The 19,590-nt window shown below is 43.5% G+C and overlaps 1 protein-coding gene across 3 annotated transcripts in view; it reads left to right on the top strand.

The window, feature by feature from the left end:
- TEN1 (TEN1 subunit of CST complex) overlaps window positions 1–19,590 on the top strand; it is a 20,455-nt gene extending 865 nt beyond the window's left edge. For all 3 annotated transcript variants that reach the window (XM_005221273.3, XM_005221275.4, XM_005221274.4), the window contains exons 2-4: window positions 7,579–7,675; window positions 11,202–11,359; window positions 19,253–19,590. In XM_005221273.3, the coding sequence (XP_005221330.1) occupies window positions 7,587–7,675; window positions 11,202–11,359; window positions 19,253–19,374 (369 nt within the window). In that variant the 5' untranslated portion in view covers window positions 7,579–7,586 and the 3' untranslated portion in view covers window positions 19,375–19,590. The remainder of the gene's footprint in view (window positions 1–7,578; window positions 7,676–11,201; window positions 11,360–19,252) is intronic.

Raw genomic sequence — 19,590 nt, 5'->3', positions numbered from 1 at the left:
AGCTTCAGCATCAGTCCTTCCAATGAATATTCAGAGTTGATTTCCTTTACGATTGACTGGTTTGATCTCCTTGGAGTCCAAGGGACTCTCAAGAGGCTTCTGCAACACCACAGTTCAAAAGCATCAATTCTTCTGCTCTCAGCTTTCTTTATAGTCCAACTCTCACATCCATACATGACCACTGGGAAAACCATAGCCTTGACTAGACGGACCTTTGTTGACAAAGTGATGTCTCTGCTTTTTAATATGTTGTCTAGGTTGGTCATAACCTTCCTTCCCAGGAGTAAGCGTCTTTTAATTTCATGGCTCCGTAGTCACAGTTAGTAGTATTATAATAAGACATTAAAAAAATAAAAATGTAGGAAAATCTGCGATGAGTAAAATAGCAAAATTTTAAGTAGAGACAAGATCTTGAGTACTGATTGTTCCTTTTATCTCAGACTCCAGTGTACCTGGGCAGAAGTCTCAGATAACCCCTGCTGTTTTTTATGCCCCCAGGCATCACACTGTTTAGTCTGGCTACTGTGTATTCTTTTGTGTAAAAGCTGGCTCTCACAGCCACTATGGAGAACAGTGTGGAGATTCCTTAAAAACTGGAAACAGAATTGCCATACGACCCAACAATCCCACTGCTGGGCATACATACCCAGGAAACAAGAATCGAAAGAGATACTTGTACCCCAATGTTCATCTCAGCACTGTTAACAATAGCCAGGACATGGAAGCAACCTAGATGTCCATCAGCAGACAAATGGATAAGAAAGCTGTGGTACATATACACAATGGAGTATTACTCAGCTATTGAAAAGAATGCATTTGAATCAGTTCTAATGAGGTGGTGAAACTGGAGCCTATTTTAGAGAGAGAGGTTAGGTCAGAAAGAAAAACACCAATACAGTATATTAGTGCATATATATGGAATTTAGAAAGATAGTAACAATGACCCTATATGCGAGACAGCAAAAGAGACACAGATGTAAAGAATAGACTTTTGGACTCTGTGGGAGAAGGCGAGGGTGGGATGGTTTGAGAGAATAGCATTGAAACGTGTATTATCAAATGTGAACTAGATCGCCAGTCCAGGTTCGATGCATGAGACAGGGTGCTCAGGGCTGGCGCACTGGGATGGCCCTGAGGGATGGGATGGGGAGGGAGGTGGGAAGGGGGGGTTCAGGATGGGGAACACAGGTACACCCATGGCTGATTCATGTCAATGTATGGCAAAAACCACCACAATATTTTAAAGTAATCAGCCTCCAATTAAAAAAAAAATGAGAGCTGACTCTCTTGTGCAACAGAAACTAACATTTCATAATAAAGCCAATATACTCCAATTAAAAGAAAAAATTATTAAAAAAAAAAAACACAAAGCTGGCTCTCTAATATCACCAACATAATCTGCTGACTAAACAAATCTGAGTTGATTGCTTACTCAGTAAGGGTGACTGCTGCTTGGCAAAGCCTGGGCAGTGCCTCAGAGAGACAGTAAGGTCACAATTTATTGAGAATTGGAAGTTTGGTTTAAGATGAGTCTCTTAGTTCAGGGTTTTGATTAAGACTTGATACAAACCACTGCACAACAGTCAAAATTAGCAGAAAGGGCAAGGCAGGGGAAACTCAAAAAATCTCAGTGAACAAGCTAGTTGTTGATATTCAAACCCGCTTTCTGGACTGGACAGTTGGGAATAGTAAAAGATGCTGATGAAGAACCAGCATCGCGAAGTTAAGTTAATGTGGGCAGTAAGATGTAGTTTGGGTTCTCTGTGAATGGTCTGATTGTAGGGGGGGTAAATGGTTTTGGTTTTCACTCTCTTCTTCATGAATATATCCATCCATCTGATAAATATTTAATAATTTTCCAGACACTGTCAGGCACAGGGGCTATACCGGGGAGTATGCTGAGTCATGGCCCTCAAGGAACCGATAAGCTAGTGGGAGATGTCAACATTAACCAAGTAAACAGATCTTATTATTTGAAATTCTTTTATTTAGTGGACTGCACTGAGGATGGAGTGACTGGGGGTGGTGAGAATGCCATTTTAGATGAGGTGGACAGGGCTGGTCTTGCCGAGGAGATAGACAGCCTGAGAGCTGAGGACGGGAGAGACCCAGCCGCGTGAAAGTCTGGGGAAGCCTGTTCAAGTCTGCGACAAAGCAAATGTGTAGTTCTGAGGTGAAGATGAGCTAGAGGAGGGGTGATGGCAAAACAGGCACAGATCCCACGTGGCATTATGGCCAATGGAGACTTGTAATTTTAACAGTTCTAATAAGTGGTTAAGAGACTTCCAAAATCACTGAGGGCGGTGACTGCAGCCTTGAAATGAAAAGATGCTTGCTCCTTGGAAGGAATCCTATGAGAAACCTAGACAGCGTAATAAAAAGCAAAGACCTCACTTTGCCGACAAAGGTCCATATAGTTAAAGCTGTGGTTTTTCCAGTCATGTACAGATGTGAGAGTTGGACCATGAAGAAAGATGAGCACCAAAGATCTGATGCTTTCAAACTGTGCTGGCAAAGACTCTTGAGAATCCTTTGGACTGCAAGGAGATCAAATCAGTCAGTCCTAAAGGAAATCAACCCTGAATATTCATTGGAAGGACTTTTGCTGAAGCTGAAGCTCCAATACTTTGGCCACCTGATGCAAAGACCCAACTTATTGGGAAAGCTCCTATACTGGAAAAGATTGAGGGCAAAGGAGAAGGAGGCGACAGAGGATGAGATGGTTAGATAGCATCGCGGACTCAATGGACTTGAATTTGAGTAAACTCTGGGAGATGGTGGAAGACAGAGGCGCCTGGCATGCTACAGTCCATGAGATCGCAAAGATTCAGAGACAGCTTCGCCACTGAACAACAAGGGACTTCCCAGGTGGTCCAGTGACTAAGAGTTCAAGCTCCCCATGCAGGGAGCCTGGGTCAGGTCCCTGGTCAGGGAACTAGATCCACAGGCCACGGCAAAGATCCCATGTGGCATCTAAGACCCAGAGCAGCCAAATAAATAAATAAATACATAAGTAGATATCAAAAAGAATGACTCCTGGCTTAAGCATATGGAAGACAAAGGGGCTCTAAGAGATACAGAGGGTGGCTGGTAGGTAGTATTAAAGCCATAGGACTTGGTTCTGGTTGAAACATTGTCCTCTTTTGTCTATTTCCTCTCCCTGGGAGAGGACATAAATGGTCACAGTGAACAGGATAACGGCAGTTATCAAATTAAGGACATGTAATGTCGATACAATACTATTCCAAACCTTTCTGTAGACTTATAATTGTCCAATGAAGTCCTTTATCACAATTTTTTCCTCCCAACCAAGGTCCATGGATCATGAATTATATTTAGCTGTATTAGTTTGCTAGGACTACCATAACAAAGCACCACAGACCAAGTGGCTTAATCAACAGGGATTTGTTGTGTCAGGATTCTGGAAGCCAGAAGTTACAGTCAGGGTGTCAGCAGGGTGGTTCCTTCTGAGGCTGTGAATGAGTACCTGCTCCATGCCTCTCAGCTTCTGATAGCTTGCTGGCAATCGTCGGTGTTCCTTGGCTTGTGTAGTATCTCTGACTTCCATCTTCACCTGGCTTCCTCCTTTTGTGGGTGTCCGTCCCTGTTCAGACCTTTCCCTTTTTAGAAAGATACCAGTCATACTGGATGAGGCCCTCAGGAATGACCTCATTTTAACGTGGTTACCTCTGAAGAATCTCTATAGAAAGTCACATTCTGAGGTCCTGGGGGTTATGACTTCAACTTTACTTTTTTTTGTGCGGGGGCAGGAATTCTACCTTTAACAGTCGTCCAAAAGTTTGTTGTTGTTGTTGAAGTTGTGTCTGACTCTTTGTGACCCCGTGAACTGCAGCATGCCAAATTCCCCTGTCCTTCACTATCTTCTGGAGTTTGCTCAAATTCATGTCCACCGGGTCGGTGATGCCATCTAACATCACTTGAGCCTCTTTTAACCAGAGTGATTTGTCTTCCGTGATTTTGACACTTGCTTTGTGGACAGTCTCTCAATTCAGATTTGTCTGATATTTCTTCATGATTAGATTCGGATTATGCATTTTCTACAGGAATATCACAGAAGCAACGTGTCCTTCTCTGAGCGTCACATCCAGGAGGCACATGAAGGTTGTATTTGCTCACTTTCTTCACTGTGAACTAGACTATTTTCCCCTTTGTAATTAATAAATAAGTAGTCTGTGGGAGATACTTGTTGAGACCATATACATATCCTGTTCTTTATCTTTTTAAAAGATGTTATTTATTTGGCCGCACCAGATCATAGTTGCGGTGCGCAGGATCCTCAGTCTTTGTTGCGGTTTGCAGGCTGTTTAGTTGAGGCACGCAAACTCTTAGTTGCAGCACGTGGGACCTAGTTCCCTGACCAGGAATCGAACTGGCACCCCCAGCATGGGGAGTGTGGAGTCTTAGCCATTGGACACCAGGGAAGTCCCTGAATAACCTGTTCTTCAGACTTTTTCCCAATAACTTTTCACATCCGTTGATGATTCTTCCCTGAATTTACTTCTACTCTGGTGATTGCAGAACGTTTAAAGGCGTAGTGAAGTAGTCATTTTCTTTTGTCACTGTAAAATTCATTTAGTTGAGATCACACTTAAATTGGAAGTAATCCGCATGTGATAGAATCTTTTGAGGCCATAGGTCAAATCATGTGACGTAACTTGAGTTTTAACAATGGCGATTCATTGTGTATTATAAGACTAACAAAGAATTGTAACTGTAAACACATGAATGAATGACTTCTGGGTTGGTGAACACAGGGCTTGGCTGCGCAAGTGACAGGAAAGGGCATAGAAGCACCACAGCCCACCCCGCCTCCTGTGTTCTATGCGTCTCTTCTTTTTGGTTGTTCCTGAGTTATATCCTTACCTTTTTGTGATAAACCAGTAACCTGTTCTAATTGTGGAGCGGTAAACGTGTATGATACAGTTTCTTGTCCACAAGAAACAAGTCCTAAGCCGACAAAAGCTATGATGAACTTAGTTATAAGTGTTTCTTTTCTGATCTTCAATCCCATTGAAGAAACCTGGGCAGTTCCTTCAGAAAAGATGAAAGAAGCAGTCAGAAGCAGTCACTGGGTCACCACCCTTCCTGAACAGTATTTTCAAACCTCCCAGTCGTTAAAAAGAAGAATATTTTTCATACCATGGATTTTTTCTCCTAGAAGTGGATATTTTACCTTGAGGAATGAAAAGGCTTGAAGTACAGGTTGTACCATTATTCAGATTTCTAGAGAGATTGTTTGAAATCCAGTTGAGCCACGAGAGAAGCCTGTTCTGATATATCTTCACAGAAATGTTCCTGAATGTGTGATAATATATGGATAATGATTTATGGAGCCAGCTGTGCTTATTAAGTCAACAGAAATATCTGAATAAGCACATAGCAACTTTTGTTTGAAGGAAAAAATTGAGGTTAAAATGTACAAAAGAGGGCTTACCTGATGGTACAGTGGATAAGAATCTGCCTGCCAATGCAGGGGACACAGGTTTGACCCCTGGTCTGGGAAGATTCCGCCTGAGGAGGAGCAACAAAGCCCAGGAACCACAACTGCTGAGCCTGTGTGCTGCAGCTGCTGAAGCCCACATGCCTGGAGCCTGTGCTCCTGCATGGTAATTTTAAAAATAAAAATTAATGACCTAGTTAATTATAGTTTAACTATAATTACCATTTAAAAAGAAGAATATTTTTCATACCATGGATTTTTCTCCTAGAAGTGGATATTTTACCTTGAGGAATAAAAAGGCTTGAAGTACACGTTGTACTATTATTCAGATTTCCACGGTAATTATTCATATTTACCATTACCATTAATAATGGTAATTATTCCATTATTCATATTCCATGGTAATCAGTGCTTCTGCATGGTAATTTTAAAAATTAAAATTAATGACCTAGTTAATTATAGTTTAACTTATACATGGTACTTGAGAGTAGAAGAATTACTTTAAAAAAGATTCTCAAGTTTCAGCATTTTGCTAGATTGGGTGGGATTGTCCCCATTATCAACAACAGCAACCACTATATTTTTTCCTTCTCTTGACTGTTTTGGGGGTTTGGTTCTGTTTTTTGTTTCTCTCTCAGGCCAGAGATGATTAGGGGACCGTCTCTGGTAGCCAGATAGCTCTCTCAAAGGTCGCAGCTATGAAGGATGTCTGTGTTTGGAGGAACCCCTGAGTAAGTCGCTTCTCCGCTACACTGGCCAAACTCATTGTTGGCACACGATACTGACATGACCATGGAGCATGGGTCAACAACCATCCCCTATAACCGCCTTGCTAGAGGATATTGCAAACACTTGTGCAAGAGTCTAGATTACATTAAACTTGGGGAATAGAGCTGTGTCATCCGATTTTCAGAAGGATCTTGAAATTATTTACTTACTATTTTCTTGGCTCAGATCTCCACTTGCTTGCCCAATCCAGAAACAGTTGAAGACCAACACTTTCAGGATGCCTTTGAAAGTGAAAGTGAAGTCGCTCAGTCGTGTCCCACTCTTTGTGACCCCATGGATTGTAGCCTCCCAGGCTCCTCTGTCCATGGGATTTTCCAGGCAAGAATACTAGAGTGGGTTGCCATCTCCTTCTCCAGGAGATCTTCTCCACCCAGGGATTGAACCCGGGTCTCCCTCACTGTAGGAAGACGCTTTACCATCTGAGCCACCAGGAAAGTCCTTTAGTCAGGATGCCTTTAGTTAGTCCTGAATCCCCGCTTATCTAACATTTTGAAAAAAATGAAAATCATTCAAAAATGAAAAGTTTATTTTAAAATGTGAAGACACCCTTTATGTACAACTATGAAAGTGTCAAAATATATTAAGTGAAAAAAAATCAAGAACAGCATGTATACTGTAGTATAGGTGGGAAATAAAGATATACTCATCTTTGTCTTTATTTGAATAATGAAAAGATAAAAATTTTATGAAAACAGGTTCACCTTGGCAGAGATTGGCAAACATCAGCATGGGCCAAGCCAACCCATTGCATGTTTTTGTAAATAAAGTTGGCAGGAAATAAAGTACACTTATTCATTATGTATTGGCTACGAGAGTTTTCATACTAGGATGGCAGAGGTCAGTAGTGACAGAAGTCACATTACTATCTGCCTTTTACTGACCCTTTTAGGGGCTTGAGGAGGGAAACGGTTGCATAGGAATTAGAGTGGGAATAATACACTCTCTGAATTCCCAGGTGGCTCAGTGGTAAAGAATCCTCCTGCCAATGCAGGAGACACAGTTTCTATCTATCCCTGGGTCGAGAAGATCCCTTGGAGAAGGAAGTGGCAACTTGCTCCAGTATGCTTACCTGGGAAATCTCATGGACAGAGGAACCTGGCTGGCTACAGTCCGTGGGGTGACAAGAGAGTCAGACTCAGCTTAGCAGCTAAACAACAACAAATACACTTTCCACATAGATCTATCAAAAAATCTTTTTAAATTTTGAAGCACCTCCCCCTGGAACTAGCTTTTCACATGTTGCTGGTCTCACTTCTGTTAATCTCCATCTCGTGGTTGGCTTAGTTTATCATTATCTTCAAAAGTCTATGTCAACTATTTGGTTACAGGAGCAGTAATGCTGCCCAAACCCGGGACCTATTTCTTCCCCTGGGAGGTCAGTGCTGGCCAGGTTCCTGATGGGGACACACTGAGGACATTTGGCAGGTGAGAATGTTTTTCTTCATGTGGTGTTGGGGGGAGTGTTTAAAAAAAAAATGGAGTCTTTTAATATAGTTTTAAAATTATTTTTAAATTATATGTTTTTAATTATTTTTAAATGATTTATTTTATATTTTAAATTTATTATAGTTTCAAAATTGTTTTAAAAAGCAAAATTCTTATAATTTTATCTAATTATTTAAAAAATACTAAAAAAATCAATGTATATTCAATGTAAGAAATGTTGATAATCTGTAAACGTGTAAAGAAAGCCAGCAAAAATCACCGACCATTAACCTTTTGTTGATTATATGCTTTTTCATGTGTGTATGTATGTGTATACGTGGGTGTGTATACACACAATATGTGTATAAATATATATACTGTGTTAGTCACATATTTCAGTGCAGTGTTAGTGACTCACTCATGTCCGACTCTTTCTGACTCTTTGCAACTGTAGCCCACCAGGCTCCTATGTCCATGGAATTCTCTAGGCAAGAATACTAGTCTAGGTAGCTATTCCCTTCTCCAAGGCATCTTCCCAACCCAGTGATCAAACCCTGGTCTCCTGCATTGCAGGCAGATTCTTTACCTTCTGAGCCACCAGGGAAGCCCCTAGTCACATATTGCTGGGTAACAAATCGCCCCAAAATTTAGTGGCTTCAAATGACCACAAAAGTTTATCTTTTTCATATGTACCGTGGGTCAGGAATTAGGAAATGGCTTTGTTGGGTGATTCTGGCTCAGACTGGCTTTGAAGATTATAATTGAGATGTTGGCCAGGGCTGCCAGCATCTGAAGGCTGGCATGCAGCTAGAGGATCTGATTCTACAGGGACTTACTCACATGTTTGGCAGTTTTGTGCTGCCTCTCGTCACGCAGGCTCACTTTCTCAAAAATACGGATTTCAGTATATGGCTGCTTGAAGGTCTTCATAATTTGGCAGCTGACTTGCTCCAGAAGGAGTAACTCAACAGAGCCAGCAAAGATAAAGCCACAGTATCAATGACCTCATCTCAGAAATCACTCTAAGTCATCTCTGCAATGTTTTATTGGTTACACGAAAGTCAGCACTAGTTAGGATGATAGGAGGTTGCACAGGGATGTGCATGCCAGGAGATAAGAATCACTGGAGGGATTTCCCTGGTGGTACAGTGGCTAAGAATCCACTTTTCAATGCAGGGACACAGGTTTGATCCCTGGGTGGGGAACTAAGATCTCACATGTTGCAGGGCAACTAAGCCTGAGAACCACAAGGAAGAGCCCACGTGCCGAAACAAAGACCTAGTGTGACCAAAAAAAAAAAAAAAATAGAATCATTGGGGCCTGTCTTGGAGACATATAAGTTCAGTTCAGTTCAGTCGCTCAGTCGTGTCCGACTCCTTGCAACCCCATGGACTGCAGCACTCCAGGCCTCCCTGTCCATCACCAACTCCCAGAGTTTACTCAAACTCAATGTCCATTGAGTCGGTGATGCCATCCAACCATCTCATCCTCTGTCGTCCCCTTCTCCTCCCACCTTCAATCTTTCCCAGCATCAGGGTCTTTTCAAATGAGTCAGTTCTTCCCATCAGGTGGCCAAAGTATTGGCATTTCAGCTTCAGCATCAGTCCTTCCAAAGAATATTCAGGACTGATTTCCTTTAGGATGGACTGGTTGGATCTCCTTGCAGTCAAGAGTCTTCTCCAACAGCACAGAATCAGAGCAGGTGTGTGGAAATGGGAGTCTACCCTCCCCCCTGCCTCCACCTCCAAGAGCTTGAGCACATGAAGTACTTTGGGGACTGGGTGGCCCCAAAGAAGAGTGATGGTTAGGAGCATGGATACCAAACTCATTAATGGGACTTCTCTGGTGGGTCCAGTGGTTATTCTTATGGAGGTTAAAGAGAACTTGATCCCTACCCCAAGCACACACACACATGAATTATTCTAACTGGATCATCAATGTACAAGATAAAACTATAAAATTGTTTAGAAGAAAATAGAAGATCTTCACATACACCTTGAGACAGGCAAAGATTTCCCGGACTCAGAAAACAAAAGCCATAAAGGAGCAATAATGAATAAATTTGGACTTCAACAAAATTAAAAGCTTCTCATCAAAAGATACCATCAAGAAGATTAAAAGGCAAGCCACAAACAGGGAGATGTTTGGGAGTGATGTGTGTATGTATATTGTATATATTCAACAAATGATTTGTATTTAGAATATATGAAGAACTCATATAATCCAATAATAAGAACATAAAGAACTTAATTTTTATTTATATATTTTTTATTTTGTTGGCCACACCATGTGGCTTGTGGGATCTTTTTTCCCTGACAAGGGATTGAACCCAGGCCCTCAGCAGTGTAAGTGCAGAGTCCTAACAGTTGGACCACCAAGGAATTCCTAATAAATAATTTAATTTTTAAATAGGTAAAAGATTTCAACAAGCACTATCAGAGAAGATATCCAGATCACAGATAAACACATGAAAATTTGTTCAACATCATGCGTCATTAAGGAAATGCAAATTAAAACGACAATGATATGGCATCTCATGCTCACTAGAGTGGCTAAAAGACGAACCATATCAAGTGCTGGCAAGGATTTGGAGTAACTAGAACCCTCATACATTGCTGGGGGGCAAGTAAAGTGACACCACCACTTTGGAAAATAATTTGGCAGTTTCCTTTAAACAGATTGACCATGCAACCCAGAAATGCCACTTGGGTATTTCCCCACGAGAAATGAAAACATGTTCAGCACAAGTTCATAAGCAGACTAAATCAGCTGGTAAATGGATAATAATAATGTATTAGTCCATTCAACAGAGTGCTAACAAGCAATACAAAAAGGAGCAAGCTACTGATTTATGAAACACATAGATGGGTCTCAGAACCATTATGCTGAATCAAAGAAGCTAGACACAGAAGGATACATGCTTTTGGGTTCCATTCACATGAGATGCTTAAGCAGGAAAGCTCATCTGTGGAGACCAAGAACAGATCAGTGATTGCCTGATGTGGGAGATGGGAAGACTGAGTTCAGAGGGGCACAAGGGGATTTTGGTGGGTGATGGAAATGTGCCAAAGCTAGATTGGGGTTCTCCCTTGCACAGTGGATACTTTTGTCAACAGTCAATGAACAAGTCCCTTAAATTTTTTTAAAAATAATTTTTATGTATTTGGCTGCACTGAGTCTTAGTTGCGGCCCTCGGGATCTTTAGTCATGGCATGCAAACTCTTGGTCGAGGCATGTAGGATCTAGTTCCCTGACCAGGGATTGATACCTGGGCCACTGCATTGGGAACTTGGAGTCTTAGCCACCAGACCACCAGGAAAGTCTCAAACAGATGTCTTTTAATGAATGTAATTTATACTTCAATTATATGGGCCAAAACAATGTTTTCTGTTGCTACCACTTTAATTTCTCTGATCCGAGCGGGGCTGAACATTTTCCCATGGACATCCTGGCCTCCCAGAACCTTTTGAGCCTTGGAGTGACTCTGTCAAGGGATGGAAATGATCCCATGTACCCTGACCTGCAGGTTGTGCAGCTACGACATGACCCAGTCCCAAGTAACCCTGATGGCTCAACTCAGATCTGACCAGCACCCAATCCTCATCTGTACCAAGTTGGTGGAGCCGTTCCAAGCCCAGCTGGGCTCCCTCTACACTGTCCTTGGGGAACTGGAGCACCAGAAGGGTAAGCCTTGACCTCACATAGGCTCTTGGGTGCTTGGGCCTGGCTTCTAACCCAGCGTGGGTCCCTCACTGAGGTTAACATTCCTTCCATATCAGTAGGGACTCAAGGGAAAGAGATGTGATTGCCTTTCCAGTGGACCTGCCATAGGGGAGCAAGAAAGCAGGGAGAGAAAGCCTTCATTTCTGAAGGTCTAGAATGTGCCAGGCTTGTGGTTTGCTTAAAAGTTTTTGAATCTACTCACAAGCCCTTAATCTGAGTTATCTTATGGCTATTTCATAGATGAGAAAACCAAGACCCAGAGAGGTTGGAGTAAGAAGCCAAGAAGTAAGAGGGGCTAGAGTAAGAGGCCAGGGAGTCAGGGTGAGAGAAATAGAAAAGAAGCAACCTGGGAAAATCTCCATGGCATCAGGAGTAGAAGGTTGCAAAACTTTAAAACCTGGATACTTGGATTCTTTGCCTCCCTCTCTGGCCGTCCGTGTGCCATTTTTGTCCTATGGTTTATATAACTATAACATCTTGTATTTGGTTATTCTAGTTTAACATTATTTCATAAGATTCCTCTGTGTCTTGAAATTTTTTCTAAAGTATTTAATGGCTATATAATATTTTATAGATTCAGTTCAGTTCAGTCGCTCAGTCGTGTCCGACCCTTTGCGACCCCATGAATCACACCACGCCAGGCCTCCCTGTCCATCACCAACTCTCGGAGTTCACTCAAACTCATGTCCATCGAGTCGGTGATGCCATCCAGCCGTCTCATCCCCTGTCGTCCCCTTCTCCTCCTACCCCCAGTCCCTCCCAGCATCAGATTAGATGTATATACTAATTCACACAGGGCTTCCCAGGTGGCTCAGTGGTAACGAATCTACCAGCCAATGCAGGAGACACAGGAGAATTGGGTTCAACCCCTGGATCAGGAAAATCCCCTGGAGGAGGAAAGGGCAACCCATTCCAGTATTCTTGCTAGGGAAATCCCATGGACAGAGGAGCCTGGTGGGCCATAGTCCATGGGGTTGCAGAGTAGGACGCAACTGAGCACGAATGCACACACACGCACACACGCATGCACTAATTCACACAAACATTAGACATCAGTGTTGTTTCCATTTCTTGCTCTTATAAGCACACTGTACATTAATTCATTAAAAAACTATGGTATATTCAGTTGGAGAATATTATACAACCACCAAAAATGATGTTATAAACATATCTATTGACATGAAAAGATGTTCATAGTATTTTACTAAAGAAAAAGCAGTTTATAAAACAACATGTATCATTTGATCTCACTTTTGTTAGATGGACATTTTTATACATACAAAAGTTTGAAATAGCATTTACCAAAATGTTAAGAATAATTATGTCTGGGTGGTAGAACTGTAGGATTCCCTATACTTTTATTAGCATTTTACAATGAAAATATACTGCTTTATAGCCTGGCGGGGGTGGGGGAGCGGAATCCAGTTTAAAAAAATCTATTTCGATATATATTAAAAACGCTACAGTTAATACTCTTGTGTTCTAATTTTTGTTCATTTTCTGATTATTTCTTCAGGGTAGTTTCCTAAAAGTGGGATTGCTCCATTAAAGGATATGTCTCTTGATTTACACTGCCAACTTACTTTCTGAAAGTTTCAGTGGTTTTTAACTCTGGATGAAATGTACTAGAAGAAAGCAATTAAATGGAGCTTACTTTAATTATGTTTGGTTTAATAAAAGTTAATCTTTATTCAGGCTTAAGCCTTTGAGCTCAGAGTCCTTGCCCTCTTAATTGATTTGAAAGAAGTATCAGGAGAAGGGGTGGAATTGAGGACAAAGGACCTGGAATAAACGATTTCCAGTTTGACCTTAGCCCACATCACCCGAGGCTGCCCTAGCAGGGAGTCCTGGGAGCTCTTAGGAGTTGGAACTCAAAGGTCTGATTGCAGATACAGAGATAGAGGTTGAAACAAAGGTGGGACCAGGGCCTGGAGTGGACATTTAGAATTATTTGTGGAAAGAAAAATGGAAAAAACTGGAAAGTCCAAATTCAACCCAAATAACATTTTAAAATTTAACATTTTCAAATCAAACATACACAAAAGTAGAATGAGCCTCCACGTACCTGCCGCCCAGATTCAGCAGAGGTCCGCATTCCACTGGTCTGTGTCTTCATCGCCCACATCCATTTCCTTCTTTTCCCTGTGTTGTGATGTACGTAGGATCTTAGCTCCCAGGCCAAAGATTAAGCCCTCACCCCTTGCATTGGGAGCGTGACTACTGGACCCCCGGGGAAGTCTCTTACCTGCTTATGTTGCTGGTGTATTTTAGAGCAAATTTGACATTGTTTTATTTATCCATAAATACTTCAGTGTGTATCTCTAACAAAATCATGATTGCGCCCAACAAAATTAATAGCTAGTCCTTAATATACTCTAGGACATAGCTTGTCCCTGTTCATTCCCCTCCTTGGTCCCAAAATGGCTTTTTAGAAAAAGTTAAGTTGAAAAGCAGGAGCTGAACAAAATCCACGCATTGCCTTTGGGTTACATATCCCAGGTCTTTACAACAGTTCTGTCTTACTTTCTTTTTTATTTTTCTAAATGCCATTTATTGGAGACCATGGGTCTGGGATTAGTCATTGGCTTCCTCCTCCTTGCATTAAACCTGCTCCTCCTTCCTTTGATTTTATCCCGCCTATTTCTGAATGGATTTTAGTTCAGGGAAAGTTCTTTAGTGAAGTATCACAGTGAATAAGGAGAAACCATTAAATTCTAGCCCTGAGGAAAGAATAAACCCAGGTGACAGTTGTTATCACTGGCTGCTCAAATCTGTAAGTGGAAGTTTGTGGGGAATGTAGCACAGGAGTTGGGCCTGCCCTGCTGATCAAACATTACAAATAGCTGACCCATCAACTGTGGACCTCTGGTGAGAACAAAGACAGTACCGCCCTGATGTATTCATTTTTTTTTTTTTTTTACTTTCTAAAAATTTTTTTGTCCATGCCATGTGGCATGTGAGACCTTAGTTCCCCAACCAGGGATTAAACCCCTGCCCCCCGAATTGAAAGTGAGGAATCTCAACCACCGGACTGCCAGGGAAGTCCCTTGCTGGGCTGTATGCTTGACAAAAACAAACAAACCCAGGAAGCTTAATAGTCAAGCCAGCAGCTTGACTAATAATCAATATTATAATCAATAATCCAGCAGCATTTTTCCTAGGCTCCAACTAGTTTCACATTTCTCATCATTTTTCATCACAATCTGTATATTTTTTTTCTTTCCTAAAAAAATTTTCCCTCGGTTTCTAATTTCTGAGGCATACAGACTCATCATTCGAGACTGACACAGGGAAGAAAGACAACGGTGAGGAGGGAGGGCAGAGTGTGGGCTGAGCTTTGCCGTGGCCGCTGACCTCCAGCCTGGGTTGGCATGTCTGGCCCCCCCAGCCAGGTCCAAAGTCCTCTGGGGACACAAAAGTCAATCAGATGCAGGCCCTGCCCCATGGCAAGGTCTGCAGTTCTGAGGAGAGATAAGAGGCTGCCTCAGGTCATCTTTCTGAAATGTTTTCGGGCAAAAGAGAGAAAATGCCAATGCCTGCCCCTTGGAGCAGGCCAGGACAGCCTGCAGGGCTCAGGGCTTCTGGCCCAGTGATTAAGGGGTGAGGACGCAGGCTGCCCTGGGGCTCTCATCATAAGTCCCACCTCTTCTGGTTTCCTGCCCCTCGTAGGCCTTTCTTGTGTCCTCTCGAACCTTCGTAATGTTATAATCCAAATGACATTTCCTTGCTCAGTTACCCAGTTCTGTTATTTAAGACAGAAGTGACATTCTGAGCTCTTCCGCAGTAAAGAATTACCAAATTAAAGAGAGGAATGCTTTCCATGTTTGCACTTTGCTGAAAAATCTTTTTACCAGGGTCTATAAAGCATGTGTTTGTTTTTATATTTTACTATTTTTGTTTTGTCTTTATTAATTACTGCTTTTTATATTGTCACTATTTTATTTCCAGCCCCTTTCCTGTGCTCTCGTCTTCTCTGGGACTTTCCGGAAACCTAGCTTTTGTCCCAGACAGCAGCAGTTCCCCTCCCACGCGGAGCCTCCCAGGTCTCCCGTGTCCCAAAACCCAGAGGCAGGGCCAGAGTCTAGCCAGCTCTTCAAGTTTGTCACCCACACCTCCCCCCTCCGCCCCTGCGGTGATCAGTTCTGCCTCCAAGCACCTCTACCCCATGCTTCCTCCACACCCAAAACCACCCGCCTGTGCCATCCGAAACTGGGTTCCACCCTTGGTATCTTTCTGCCCTCTGCCTCGTCACCACCAGGACCTGAAGACTTTGGACTCCATTTTCTCCGACCTCCTCTCCCTTCCAGCTGGACCTTGCTATCATTTCAATCGCTTTCCTAGCAGAAGTTCCAGCCCCTCACCTTCTATTGCTCCTTCCTGATTAAGCCCCAGTCTCCACCCTCTTGGTTCGGTTCAGTTCAGTTGCTCAGTCGTGTCCGACTCTTTGCGACCCCATGGACCACAGCACGCCAGGCCTCCCTGTCCATCACCAATGCCTCAGGTCCATTGAGTCGGTGATGCCATCCAACCTTTTCATCCTGTGTTGTCCCCTTCTCCCACCTTCAATCTTTCCCAGCATCAGGGTCTTTTCAAATGAGTCAGTTCTTTACATCACGTGGCCAAAGTATTGGAGTTTCAGCTTCAGCATCAGTCCTTCCAATGAATGTTCAGGACTGATTTCCTTTAGTATGGACTGGTTGGATCTCCTTGCTGTCCAAGGGACTCTCAAGAGTCTTCTCCAACACCACAGTTCAAAAGCATCAATTTTTCAGCGCTCAGCTTTCTTTATAGTCCAACTCTCACATCCATACCTGACTACTGGAAAAACCATAGCTTTGACTAGACAGACCTTTGTTGGCAAAGTAATGTCTCTGCTTTTTAATATGCTGTCTAGGTTGGTCATAACTATTCTTCCAAGGAGCAAGAGTCTTAATTTCACGGCTGCAGTCACCATCTGCAGTGATTTTGGAGCCCAAAAAAGTAAAGTCTGTCACTGTTTCAACTGTATCCCCATCTATTTACCATGAAGTGATGGGACCAGATGCCATGATCTTAGTTTTCTGAATGTTGAGTTTTAAGCCAACTTTTTCACTCTCCTCTTTCACTTTCATCAAGAGGCTTAGTTATTGTTTGCTTTCTGCCATAAGGGTGGTGTCATCTGCATGTCTGAGATTATTGATATTGATATCCCAGCAATCTTGATTCCAACTTCTGCTTCATCCACCCCAGTGTTTCTCATGATGTACTCTGCATATAAGTTAGATAAGCAGGGTGACAATATACAGCCTTGATGTACTCCTTTCCCAATTTGGAACCAGTCTGTTGTTCCATGTCCAGTTCTAATTGTTGCTTCCTGACCTGCATACAGATTTCTCAGGAGGCTGGTCAGGTGGTCTGGTATTCCCATCTCTTTAAGAATTTTCCACAGTTTGTTGTGATCCACACTGTCAAAGGCTTTGACATAGTCAATAAAACAGAGGTAGATGTTTTTCTGGAGCTCTCTTGCTTTTTCAATGATCCAACGGATGTTGGCAATTTGATTGCCACTGTCTCAGGTCCCACCTAACTGTTGATGTAGAAAGTTCACAAAGCTCCAGGGGTTCCCCTGGTTTCAAGGTTTGTTATCTCCTCTGGCTGGAACCTGCCTAGAATTTCTTCCACGTGTCGTGATCAGTCCCCTTCCCACCCCACCCCCCCCCCCACCCAACCCCCAATGGGCCACAGCTACTCTAGGCATTCACCTGTCACACAGGAACCCCTACATCATCACCTCCCTGGTCCTTTCCAGTACATCTCCTCACCTCCTACATCCCACGTTAAACTGAGGCCACAGCAGCAGTCTTCCCTATAATTATATGCATCAGCACCATGAGGTTGAGATGGTTAGATGGCATCACGAACGTGAGCAAACTTTGGAAGACAGTGGAGGATGAGGAGCCTGGTGTGCTGCAGTCCATAGGGTTGCCAAGAGCCTTAGTGACTGAAGGACAACAACAACCGCACCCATCAGTAGCTCCTTTCCTCCAGTCTGGGAGAGAGGAGGCTCCCTCCTGCCTGGGGCGCAGCGCCCCTGTGCTGTGATGAACACCGGCCCTCCTGCTGGGGCTTTGCTTTCTCAGCTGAACCCTTAACCTGTTACCACTGGTTCTTCCCTCCAGCATATAAAGCACTTAAGTCTCTTCTGTATTAAAATAATAGCAACAACAATAAGCGATCAAGTTTGGCTCTATATCTACCTAGCTATGACCCTCCTCCCTCCACAGTCAAACTTCCTAAAAGAAGGTCTGTTTTTTCCATATCATCCCTTCCTTATCTCAGACTCACACCTCAACCCACTGGCTTCTGGTTGCTCTTTTTATCTGCCCCTTTTCCTTTGCTGTGGGTTCTTTTTATCTTTACAAGAAGAGATTACCCTAAATGACTGTTTCTTTGGGTTCATCAGCTCCTTTCTCTCACCCCTGCTCTTAAGATGCTCTTCTTTTATTCCATTTATATAGACCTTTCAAAGATGGACAGCCCCATGCCCACCTGATCTAGGCTTAGCAGCCTTTGCAGTCCAAGTGCTGGGGCAACAGAAGCTGATGACACACAGGCAACCTCTTGTTTCAAACGAGTTCATCTTTAACACAGTTTAACTGTGTTAAAGTTTGAAATGTAGACAGTTGAAGCCTCTGAATTCTGCCCTCGGGCTGTGTTAAATCAATAAAGTGGCCTAGACTAGAAGGAAGGTTAGGCATAGACTCTAACCACAGAATGCTCCTATCTCAAAACGGCATCAAAGAAGACTGGAGAATGTTCTAGAACATTTATCGTATTCACTGACGTGCTCAGAGAGCAGAGAGAACGTAGTGGAAACAAAAACAAACTGTTAGGAGGACAAACTCCAGATGTCCTTCCTGTTTGGTGTCACCTGGACGTTGACAAACCTCTCCACTGGGTGACCACAGCATCTCCTAGAAGCACCCACTGCCCAGGGTGGGATGATCTGCCCCTGTTAGGCTAGACTCTCCCCTTGGATTGACTAAATATGGGGTTCTCAGGAAGTCCAGTGGTTAAGACTCCATGCTCCCAACGCAGGGGGCGCAGGTGTGATCCCTAATCAGGGAACTAAGATCCAACATGCTGTGCAACATGGCTGGGGGTGGGGAGGGGGACAACAACTTAAGGAGCTTTATTAATATCATTAAAAGTCTTCTGTGTTTGTTGGGAACTGTATTCATTAAAAAAAAAACAAAACAAAAAAAAAACGGGGCTACTTCTCTGGTGGTCCAGTGGCTAAGACTTCACGCTCCCAATGCAGAGAGCCTGGGTTCGATCCCTGGTCAGGGAACTAGATCCCACATGCTGCAGCTAAGAGTTTACACGCCGCAGAGAAGATAGAAGATCCCATGTGCCGAAACCAAGACCCGGCGCAGCCAAATAAATAGGTGAATTTGTTTTTCAGTGTGGGGTTCTCTTTGCCTCGATTCCCATGATGCCAAGGGGCCCTCTGGTACAAATGGAGGACTAGGATGTGATAGACGCCCTTCCTCAATCTGGGCCTTTGAGCCCTGCAGAGAAGCTGGCGGGAGTTAGCGTGACAAAAGAGGGGGGCAGCGGCCACATCTTTCTGGGCCTTCTCCCAGGAGAAGTGGACTTTTCAGGCCACCCACCTAAGTTCCATGTCTGTAGTTTGTGGCGGGCCCAACAGTTCTGAGGCCCAGGTAGACAAGTTGCCAGTATCCATCCTTCTCAGCTGTGCCCTGTCAGACTCTCTGTCAAAACTCAGGACCGAGGATAAATTGAGGAGAAACAGAATGCCTCTGAAGGGTGCGTTGCTGACCCTGCCTGAGTCTTGATGTCTGTGTGTTTCAGACGGAAGCTGCGTGGTGAAGGCCCGGGTGCTGACGTGTGTGGAAGGAATGAACCTCCCCTTGTTAGAACAAGCCATCCGGGAGCAGAGGCTGTACCAGCAAGAGAGGGACAGCGGCCAGTAGAGAGCAAACCAGGAGCTCCTGGGAATGCCACCTTCCCGCCCGGCCAGATGCTGGAGCTGCTGCAGAGAAGATGCAGGAGCGTCCCCCGAGTGACAGCCTTTGTCTGGAGAGACGAGGGGAGGGCAGCCTAGAGCTCTGAGGCCGGGCGCTGGGCCTCCTGTGGGTCCTGGAGAGTTCCAGAATGTCCCCATGAATAAAGCCTAGTGGTGTGACTGA

Source organism: Bos taurus, chromosome 19 (assembly GCF_002263795.3).
Source record: "Bos taurus isolate L1 Dominette 01449 registration number 42190680 breed Hereford chromosome 19, ARS-UCD2.0, whole genome shotgun sequence".
In the NCBI taxonomy this organism is placed as follows: domain Eukaryota; kingdom Metazoa; phylum Chordata; class Mammalia; order Artiodactyla; family Bovidae; genus Bos; species Bos taurus.
This window is presented reverse-complemented; position numbering and strand designations above follow the sequence as displayed.